We start from the raw sequence: 10655 nt of genomic DNA on the forward strand, positions 1-10655 counted from the left end.
CATGATTGGGATATACCCTATAGGACTATCAGCACTGAATGAAACAGATAACCATATGATTAACCCTATAAAAATCCATCTCATGTAAGATTATCCTATAGGATTGAGTCCTATAAAATTTCATATTTCATAAATTTATAGAAACATAAAAAATTGAAATCATATTGGAATATAGTTTTCTTTTTTGCTGTAAATTCAAAATACAATACATGCTTTCATGATTATTGCAATTGCAAGTATTATCTCAATCTGTAGAGTTACTACAATTTATAGCTGTCAACTAAATGTAGTGGAAACAAATTTCCCTATGACGTATCTAATAAAAATTAGTAAATGCACTTTCACTACTGACACTAGTAAACCAAATGTGGGTGAATAAATGAGCAGAGATGAATTTCACACGGATGATGACAAAATTAAGTTTATTTTATATTGACCATTATCTTTTCAACACCTCGGAACTGCATGAAAGCAAATACACCAAGAAAAGCAACAGAAACTCCACCTCTCCCTCTGCTACAAGCTTACAGATCTGTATCAGTAAAACTTACATTATCTTCCAGATAAAGCAAAGTGAGGGGATTTCAAAATAAATGTTTTACTCAGTAATAAAGTGAAAACAGTTTTGCATAGGGGTTTTCCTGGGGGGGGGGCAAAGGCACAGTTTTAAACATCTCCTAACCAAGTTTAACCTCACAGATCCCAGCCTAAATCTTACGAGCTCAGTTTTCATTTGATGTCAGGTGAACTTTGTCGGCTGGCTTTGCGAGGCTAAACCAAGATCAACCGAAGAGAAAACACTGAACTTAACATTACTTCATTACAAACGGCCAGCTGTTTTACTCCTTGCATAGAGTATATAATCTGTGCAGCAAAACAAATTTTTACAAACCTGAGGGAGAAAATGGCAACAAGGCACAAAGTCAAGAATGTTCACAAACATACAGTATATAACACACAATACACAAAGATATGCTTTAGAAGTCCATATAAGCATTTACTGTATATATGTGTAGTAACTAATTAGAATATGTGCATTGCAGAAAGGCTACTCTGAAGGAGGCCGAAGTAAAAGGCTATGAGACCATTTCATTGGTGATTGTCAACAACAGACAGGTCCACTGTGTACATACTTCAGCTATAAACAGCAGCAGTGCTAAATTCCTATTCTAGAAATACAGTGATCCCTTGTTTTCAACATTTCACAATACAAACATAATTCAGTAATCTTAAAAAAAACAATAACAATAATATGGAATGTTTTCCCTCAATAACCTCGTGATCACCAGGAACAGTGGAAGCAGGGACAGGATGTGTCTAAGATCTTCAGGCACTTAAGAGAAGAAATATACAGCAGGGGTAAGCAATAGTGCATCAAGGCAGAGGAATGATTCAGGCTGTGACAATAAAAAACAGAATAGAGCAGTAGAGGCAGAAAAGAAGGGCACAGTGTGCTGATCAGAGAATTAGCTCCATGACACTGGAGCTGAGGTGCAAGCAGCGGGTGTGTCTGCAGAAGGTGCAGAGAGGCTGTGGATTCCAGTGCATGTCTGTCTTTGGTGTCTTGTACAGTTAACAGATACAGGTAATAACAGAAGGCTGAAATAAAGGACATGAGTTTTTATAGTCTACTTAGAACGTAAACTGCTCAATGCTGTTCATTTTGGTTCCTGCCAATTTCCTCCCAACTCAGATGTCAGTAAGGAAGGGCTGATCTAGAATTATCTTTGTTACCAACTTATTAAAAAAAAATCTAAAATACAAAAATAACCCTAGATCAATAATCCCAGTCTTACACAATTATGAAATATAGGCCCTGGTGTGAAGACATTGCCACAACAAAGTGCAGCTCTGTAACTGGTCCTGAGTCAGTGGAGTGTATGTGTGTGTGTTTGGTGATGGACTGGTCTATTGGTCAGAGCTAATTAGAGGCACCAGCTGTGGAGTCTCTACTTGTGAAGCTTTCTGCCCTCTGTGTGACTTCTTATCTTGTGTCTCAGGTGCACCCTCACTGTCTACAGCCACCCCAGCAGCGGCCTGTCGCTCATACAGACTCCCCAGCAGCTGAGCCGTTTTAAAGACTGAGGCGTGACCCGTGGGCTGCAGGGACTGGACTTTCTCCAGGTTCTGGAGGGTCCGCAGCATCTCGGCAGACACGATGGGCAAATGCTGCTCCTGGATCAGGCTGGTGCTGGCAGGCCGCAGGACGGTGTCGCGCTGCCCTGAAGGCCTGGGAGCCGGCCTGGTTCGCTGGGTGGCTGGGGCTCGGACAGTGCTACTGGGCGACGTCTTCTTCTGTGGTGGGTGGGAAACTCCATCCTCCACTGACTGGTCACTAGAAGATATTGTGCTGTCATCAGAGTCATCACTCACACCTTCATCATTGCAGCTGTTGTCGTCGTGATCATCGTCGTCTTCTTCTTTGGTGCCGTCTCCATCTGTGATATAAATCATGTCTTTGGGCAGAGAGGTGAACTGGTAGACGAGTCGCTGGCCTTCCACCTTATTCAGTATCCCTCTCTGGTAGTAGTACCTACACAAACACAAACGTTCAACATTAACAAATACTGACTGTAAAAGATGACTGTAAAATCCATCTTACAAACCCTCTCAAGCTTAAGAAATTGTAGATTAACGAAGAGGAGAGGCAGGAGTGTTTTAATTTACAGGAGGGACATAAACCTACACGTTTGATTCAAGTTTTTATTGTTTTTGTCATGATCACTGCCGTTCTCTGTTAAGTAAAAGGAGTGATACATTTAGAATAAGGAGATGAAATACACAAAAATTGACAGACACAAAAAATATGCAAATTAATTGAGCAATTATTCTCCATATTATCCATATACTGTGTGTCCACTGACTTATTTACATCTGCCAACCTATTCTTGTCATGTAAAAGCAATAGTTACAGTCCTGACTGCAGCACTGTTATGAAGAAAAGATCTTCTAGTTTTATTTATTTATTTAAAACAATTTTGTCTGAGAATATCTATGAATGCAGCTGTTTCTGTGGTGTGGTTTACAAAACATTCACTTTGTTGTTGATGTGTTTTTAATATCTAACATTATTTTCCAGACAGTTAAATATGCCAAGTTACATGAAAGTGTTGTTCAACATTCTCTTCAGCACAACAGAAATCCAACATTAAAAGGCTCTTAACAACATGCACATGTGCTGCTTTGAGAAACACATGTAAGAATTTAGTGTTTAATTTTCACAGAAATGCTCATATAAAATACAATCGATCATTAGTGGGAAACCGGGCCCAGATCTGCTTCCATCGTGGTAAGGATTAGGGAATGAAAATACGAACGTGTAACAATGTTATTTTTGAGTGTTGTGTACCTGAGTGCTCTGCCCATTGTCTCATAATTCATATCCGGCTTGTTCTTGTGTTTGCCCCAGAGTTTAGCCACTGCTTTTGAGTTGACCAGCTTGAAGATCCCTGCATGGGGGTTAGTCCATTTGATGTAGCGGGGGCAGACCTGTCGATCCTGCAACAACTCCATAAGGAACTGCCACAGGTACAGCGTGTTTCCTCCTGAAGCACAAACACAGGAAACATAATGGAGAAGGAAAGACAAAGACACAATGTGGAAAATTACTTTTGAAAAAGCTGTGTTATAAAAGTGACTGATCCCCTGTGAGCCATCTAAAGCCCCTTTCAAACATGGAATTTGTAACATTGCTGTTTTCATCTATCTGTTTACCTGTTGGCCTTTTCTCATTCAGACTTTGACTTTTACATTATTGTACCTCATGGCTTTATTTAGACATAACAGTATATTTACAGACAGAACCACGTGCCCACGCGCCACTCGGCACCTGGTGCACGAGACGGTTCCTTGTGTTAAAAAGTTGTGAAAAACGTTCTGTTCTCTCGCTGGCTGCAATCACTGAGGATTATAAGACCTGATTTTGCGGTCATGGTCAAAACCTTGTGATTCAAATATAGTGTCTCAATTCAATTTTAAATGGGTGCCAGCTGGAATGACGTATCTAGAGGTTAAACTACGACCCACTACTGGGGAAAAAATAATAATGATTTGAAGAAATGGGGAGCACTGAGATAATCACTTTGGGGAAAACTGAACGTAGTCAAGATGGTAGTGGCACCTCAATTTAATTATCTCTCCATGAAGCTTCCTCAGAAGATGTCTGATCTGATTTATAGGCAGTAAAATAACATTATCAATGATTTTCTATGAGATAAAACAAAGCCCAGAATCAAAATGAGTAAGATGTGTATGGACAGGGACAAAGGAGGATGAGGTTTACCGGATGTAAGGGTGTATAATCAATCTTTCCAGATAAACAAACTGGATAAACATTGGGTTAGAGCTGATACAGACTTAGAGGGGACAACTATAGACAATGGCTTGGCTGGACTTTACTGTCCCATTACCATTTTATCACAACAGGCGGAAAACAAAAATAAAAATCTCATGCCGTCTCACTCAAGGTGTATGTGGACTACGATCCATGAACCAGTCATACTCCTCACTCTGGAATAACCCTAAAATACGTATTGGGAAAAGAATGGCGTACTGGAAAGAATGGCAGCCCGTGGGAGTAAACCGAGGGGGTGATTTGTGATTTATGTCATATCTGGATCTTCAGGGGAAATATATACTGGTAAGTAAAGGGTATTCATGGAAATATTTACTAATGAGACATCACTGGGGTAGTACACTCAAGAATGACCAATCACTGAGTAACCTTTTAACTCAGTACTTCCCATTGCCTCAGGAAGTTCACTGTGTTTTACAAACCGTTCAAACACTCCACAAGTGTTTACTGCAATAATCTCAAATCAATATGGCAGAAAGACCTCGCAACCGATAACGAAGATAAGCAGAGTTCAGATGTTACATCAGATGCGGGATAAAACATCTGAGGTCAGTAAATTGTGAAAAATGACAAACTGATCTTTTCAGATTGCTTTCATTTGACCAATAGTCCAAAAGCCAAAGATATTCAGTTCACCATATATACAAGGAGGGAAGGAAAGAAAAATGACTCATCAATGAGCAAAATATTTGCTAAAATAAAATAGTTGAATAATCGATGAATCTTTGCCAGTCTATTCACATCATCTTAAAATTGGCTCAGTCATGGTGTGATACATGTTAGTCAGCTATTATTCGCCTGATTCTTTATATGCATATGAGATTATAATGAACTGCATGAAAAAGGTGCACATTTTTCTTTGTGCACCTTTACACCAATCTCACAGCCTTTAATTCAGACTTGTGCTGCACTGAAAATGTACCAAGTCTCCCCTCCTGTACTGAGCTTTCAGTTTACATAAAAGTAACTCAGGCTCATGTAAAATTCCCATTACATTTAAGGAATGAGTTGCATGTTTGACAGCACCTTAACTCATTTTTTGTATGACAGTACCTTTGTTGTATTTGTCCTTTTTCACTGTAATGTCCGGTGTGGGAGACTCCGCCCTCCGATGCCGAGGTTTTCTACCTAAAAAAGTAGATGAAGAATAAGGAGATATTTAATATAATCACACGCAGCTATAATTTACTTTCTGATAAGAAAAGAAACAAATAAGTGACCGACCTCTCTTTTTGGACTGCAGCTGTGCCGCAGGCTTCTCTGTGTGCAACGAGTGCCATTGTGACTGGCCAACAGGTCCCACAATCCCCTCTGCTGACACAGTCACCTGGGTAACAGGAGCAGTGATGACATCACCCAGTGATGGTAAGAAGGTCTGGGCTGCAGGGGGCATAAACAGATGTAATGAAAGAGAACAGCATTGTGACCACCATGTCTAAAAATAACATCCCACAGTCAAACATGTCCTACATCAAAAAGCAGAGGGGGCAGCTTCACTCTGTTAGAGCGCGTATGACCAATGTTAACTCAGGTGTGTGCTTACAGTAGTGTTGTTCCAGCGAGAGGGTGTCAGAACAGTCCATGTTGAGAAGCGAGTCAGCGGCAACAAGCGTCTCCATGGTCTCTTCTTCTCCACTTTCACATAGCTCCACTGCAGAACACAGAGAGGGAAGTAACACACAAAACACACTTTCAGCAAGTGAAGGAGAGTGGCGTTTAGAAGGAGGAGAAACATTTTTAAATGTGAGAAACATTGAAGATGAAGCCGGACTAAAAGATCAGTTTGCCCAAATTATGAGAAAAAAAAAAAAGTCTCCTCTGGCGGAGTGCCTCTGCAGCCATCCAATACAATAAGGACAAAAAATTTATTGATTCATGTTGCTAAAGGTATTGAAATATTACCTTTAAAACACTCAGCAGCAATATATCTCTCCACAAACAATGTCCTACTACTCTGGATATTCAACAGAACACAGTGTGAGACAGCAAGGTGTGAGAAAAGGCCAATTTCACACCAGATATTTTGACATGTCACAGTAGAAAAAGCACAGGTGGAAAGAACAAAATGAATGGCGACTGGATTTCCATTTAGCTGCTGCAGTTTCAGGGTCCTGGTATCGAGCATCCCGGCTCACTGTTACACTGTCACTGCGTACTGGGGAACTTGAACAGAGCAGATGTTTTGTTAATGTTATTAGTGACACCTGTGCTTCTCCTTCTATGCCATTATGGGGGAAGTGGTCTAAGTTAAAATGTATGTTAAAATATCTCCTTGTTATCTATAGTTTTTCTGTAAAGAGAAGTTGCTGTTGATACTCAATGCTGAATTAGCCAAAAACAAGACATTCCTGACATTCCTAGTTATTTCATCTGCTAACAATGTTTGAATTAATCTTCCAGAAAATGTTGTATGTTATGATACATAGATGATTTTATCAATATCATCCATCTCGAGTTGTAAGCTCCACAAATGAAATTCAATTCACCTTCGTTCTACTGGGGTGACAGCAGACATTTCAGTGGCGGATGTCTGAAAGCTCAGGCATATAAAACAAAAACTATCTACATGGCCAGACACCACCAGAGCAGCGGTTACAGCTTTGTTGTGTGACATTAACCCCGCAGCTGTATAAGAGGGGCTCAAGCACCCCTTCATTGAGCCCCCTCGGTAATTGTTCAATAAGGATTCACTGCAGAGACAGCAGTGACTGAGCTGCACCTGTGGCTGCACAATTGTCAGTGTTTAGGTTTAGTCTTTCCTTCTTTTTTTTTTGTTGAGTAGATTCAGTCACATTTGCATTGTACTGGTAGCACCTGGAGTTTATTTATGCACTGCTTTTTAGTTTTCCATTATGATTTTTCTGTCATTAGAAATAGTTGTTGGGAAACTGAAGTGCGTCTCGTGCATTTGTCCTACTTGTAGCCGGGATATTAACTAATTATTAAGACATTTAATATACTGCATAGCTCAAGTTGGCTCCAAACTACAGCAGGTAACTGTAGAACTGAGGGTCACCGCGCTCCAGGTAAGAGAGGAAATGTTTTATTTTAAGGCTGAACTGACTCTTTAATGACTCTTATAGATGACCGAGCAACAATCTTATTACTTATTTGTCTTTGGCTCCAAACAGCAAAGGTGAACCTCTTTTTTTTTTTTTTTTTTTTACCTCACCCACGTCACTACACAGGTACATAGACTATTATCATTTAAACGTTTCACCTTCACTACAGACAATATGGACAGCTATGAGTTTATCTAAACCATCACATCTATCAGCCATGTCCTTGAGGATCAATATTATTATCAAAGGGGAGTCGATTGTTTTGCGCGCATCTCTTTACGTGACGTGACCAGGCTGAGGCGGTGAGCTACGAAACATCTACTAGCTAACAGCTGTTTGTCGTGAGCGCCAACACTTACAGTGGATGAGAAAAGCTGCCACCGACCTGTCAAAACAACCGACCGTGTTTAAGGTGTGCTGCCGCCACAAAGCGGTTGTAATTATACAGTAAAACGGTCCGTGTCTGACTGTGAGTGTTGCTCTGCTGCTGTTGCTACCGTTAGCTAAGTTAACCGAGCCCCGCCATGCCCAACTTTCAACTGCTCCCTCCGACCACAACAATATCGGAAAAAAAAACAACCCGATACAGCGATAGGACTTACTTTTAATTCCCAGCACTGGTGAGGAACAAGCTATAGCATGTGTGCTGTAGCCCGTATTGACCACGTCTACATCCTAATATGATTAATTAACTCTCTTTCCCAGGCACAAGCCAGGAATGTTTTGTTTCACTTCCTGAATTTTTGCGGAGGGTGGTCCATGTGCGAGTGGGCTGCAACTGCGCATGTGCAATCCGTGGCTTTCTACACTACTTGGCGTGGCTTGGTGAGTGTTACATTTGATTTGTTAAAACTTGAAACAAAACTCCACAGAGCAAATGTTACACTATTGAATAAAGCGTTAGCATGGAGTAGCTAGCAGACGGCAGGTGAGCTCCTATCATGAAATGTGAATGTGACAGGTAAAGAGAAGCGTGTGTGTGTGTGTGTGTGTGTGTGCGTGTGTGTGTGTGTTCATTGTGTGCACTGACCTTTGAGCAGCTGCTGGTGATCCTCCTCTATCTGTGACTGTTCACACGCTAGACCTGCATATGAGAGCAGGTGTGGATGAGGAACCTGCTCCACAATCACCGCAGGGTAATCTGGGTGCCCTCCCAGCTGCAACACAAACAAAGGGAATTAGAAGAGATTGCATTAGATTATAATTTGTTCCTCAGACTCTGTCTCAACATGCACAAAGATGAAATCAGATTAGATCGGATTAGGTTACGATTTATTCTCACATTACGTTGGAAAACACAACATTTACTCACCTGCGATATGTTAACATGGTCACTGGCGAAGTCAAAGATGAGCTCTGACTGCTGTAGCATGGCTGGATATCCCACACACACACACACACACACACACAACTCTAACTGTGTGAAAACAGCATCACAGCTTTCCTCTGAAGGCTTAATATCTGAACAGGTCTGATGTGTTTTTGTGTCCAAAACAGGTCCAGTTTTCTCCTGATGGCTGTCAGTGTAGATCTACCAGATGAGCTCCCCCCCGGGGATGAGATGAGGCCAGTGTCTCTCTGTGCAGGGTAACTCAACAGTGGAAGAGTGATGTGAGTAAACTAATTGACCAGAGACGCAGAGGCGTCACAGGAAACTCATGTTCGCTCGCTCTGTTTCGACTCTCGATGAGGAAGTGGGGGCTGCTAAACTGTCCTGTGGTCTGACTTAACCTGCCAGAGAAGAGAAACAAGAGCAAACGTGTGAGTTGAGAACAACACATACAGTGAGAGTGGCACAACTGTAGCCAGAAAAAGCCAGACGTTTTAATGCACATGAAAAAATTAAATATCCAAATAAAGATACGTGGTCACTCTGATCTGAGACACAGAGAAAACAGCACAGTTTGCTTCCCTCTTTCATATATCTCGTTCTTTTGCTCTTATCTTGCTTCTAAAAGAGGCTAAACCAGCAACAGGAAGGAAGCGTTTGCACTGCAATGTGTGCCTGGGCTGTGCGTGTGTGTGTGTGTGTGTGTGTGTGTGTGTGTGTGTGTGTGTGTGTGTGTGTGTGTGTGTGTGTGTGTGTGTGTGTGCGCGCGTGCATGGTACGAGTAGGGGGGAGGCAGCTGGTGTTGAGCTTGAAACATCATGTCTTTGCGCAATGTTCAAGGTTTTAGGGCCGTTGCGTGCACATTCCTTACAACATGACTGTGAAGTGGTCACTCAGAACAAAGCTACAAAACAAACTCCTCTGCGTTACTCCGCCTTCCAGTCTCTCCTCCGCACTTGTTTTTCTTTCCGTCCTCTCTTGTCCTCTGGCTGTCACATCACTGTTAATTCCATTTAATCAGTCTCACTCCTTTTTTGTTATTTTCCTGCCTGAGTCTGCGGACCATCCCTGCTCCTCTGTCCTCCATGTTTAAGTTACTCTGAGGTTAAAGTGAAGTAAGTCAATTCACGCTCTTCTTTTACTGTTGCACAGCAGCCTCCCTCCCACTCACAGGCGTCACATTTAACACAGCTGGCACACCCGCACTTACCTTCAGCTCCTTGCGGTTGAAGATCACACCAGCATTTAGGTTTTGTGTACAATAAATCTCGCTGCGTGAGCAAATTGCTTCCAAGGAGTTAATTCTAATCAGCGAGCTCCTACATTTTAATCCCATTAATCCTCAGTTTGGCTGAAAAGCTTCTGTATAGTTTTTCATATTTTTTAAACCCCAGCTGTCAAACAGAGGGAGAATGCGAGCGCGCTTCTTTGTGTTTATGCGTTTGTCTGTGATAGAGGCACAAGCATGTTTGGGTCAGTTATCACACAGGAAGCACAGCTCAGTTAGGAGGCACCGCTTCCTGAGTTCCTGTGCCAAACCACTGCCAACATGTCTGCCAGCAATGGCCCTCTCATTTTCCACTTCCTATGATGTCTGCAGTCATTTGGCACTCAATGATTTACGTAGGACACGAGTGAAATGGAGACGAGTTTCAAAGCAGTGTAAGATTTCCAAGTCAGTGAGGAGAAGTAGTGAATGTCTTCACTAATGTTCTGTATGCAGCATGATTTTTTAAATTAAAGCTCAACTATTATTCACTTGATTTGCCAAATTTAAATAGATTTAAATAGTTTTTAAGCAAAAGCAAAATTCCCTGTTTTCAGCTTCTTAAATGTGAATATTTGCTGGTTTTCTGTGTAAGTAAGTTGAGTTTTGGACTTTTGATTGGTTGGTTGAAGATATCACCCT

The 10655-nt window shown here is 41.5% G+C and overlaps 1 protein-coding gene across 2 annotated transcripts; it reads right to left on the reverse strand.

The window, feature by feature from the left end:
• Positions 1-403: 403 nt before the first annotated feature.
• Positions 404-8919, reverse strand: LOC111229084 (ETS-related transcription factor Elf-1-like). 2 transcript variants are annotated; one of them, XM_022755252.1, is made up of 7 exons: positions 8729-8919; positions 8447-8573; positions 5898-6005; positions 5579-5734; positions 5408-5482; positions 3350-3545; positions 404-2533 (listed from the first exon to the last, which is right to left on the reverse strand). In XM_022755252.1, exons 1-7 carry the CDS (start codon positions 8786-8788, stop codon positions 1909-1911), a joined length of 1347 nt encoding a protein of 448 aa, XP_022610973.1. In that variant the 5' UTR covers positions 8789-8919; the 3' UTR covers positions 404-1908. The 2 variants fall into 2 exon arrangements, with proteins under 2 accessions (XP_022610973.1, XP_022610974.1); XM_022755253.1 differs by lacking the exons at positions 8447-8573; positions 8729-8919 and adding an exon at positions 8019-8161.
• Between the last annotated feature and the right edge of the window lie 1736 nt (positions 8920-10655).

The sequence above is a fragment of the Seriola dumerili genome, unplaced genomic scaffold (genome assembly GCF_002260705.1).
Source record: "Seriola dumerili isolate Sdu_G_001 unplaced genomic scaffold, Sdu_1.0 BDQW01000226.1, whole genome shotgun sequence".
NCBI classification, from domain to species: domain Eukaryota; kingdom Metazoa; phylum Chordata; class Actinopteri; order Carangiformes; family Carangidae; genus Seriola; species Seriola dumerili.

Excerpts from the sequence above, each read along its gene's own strand:
- LOC111229084 (XM_022755252.1), bottom strand. The coding sequence starts at position 8,788 with ATGCTACAGCAGTCAGAGCTCATCTTTGACTTCGCCAGTGACCATGTT. Across the intron at positions 8,574-8,728 it reads ACCATGTTAACATATCGCAG|CTGGGAGGGCACCCAGATTA; the intron begins GTGAGTAAATGT and ends TTTGTGTTGCAG. Across the intron at positions 6,006-8,446 it reads TCACCAGCAGCTGCTCAAAG|TGGAGCTATGTGAAAGTGGA; the intron begins GTCAGTGCACAC and ends TGTGTTCTGCAG.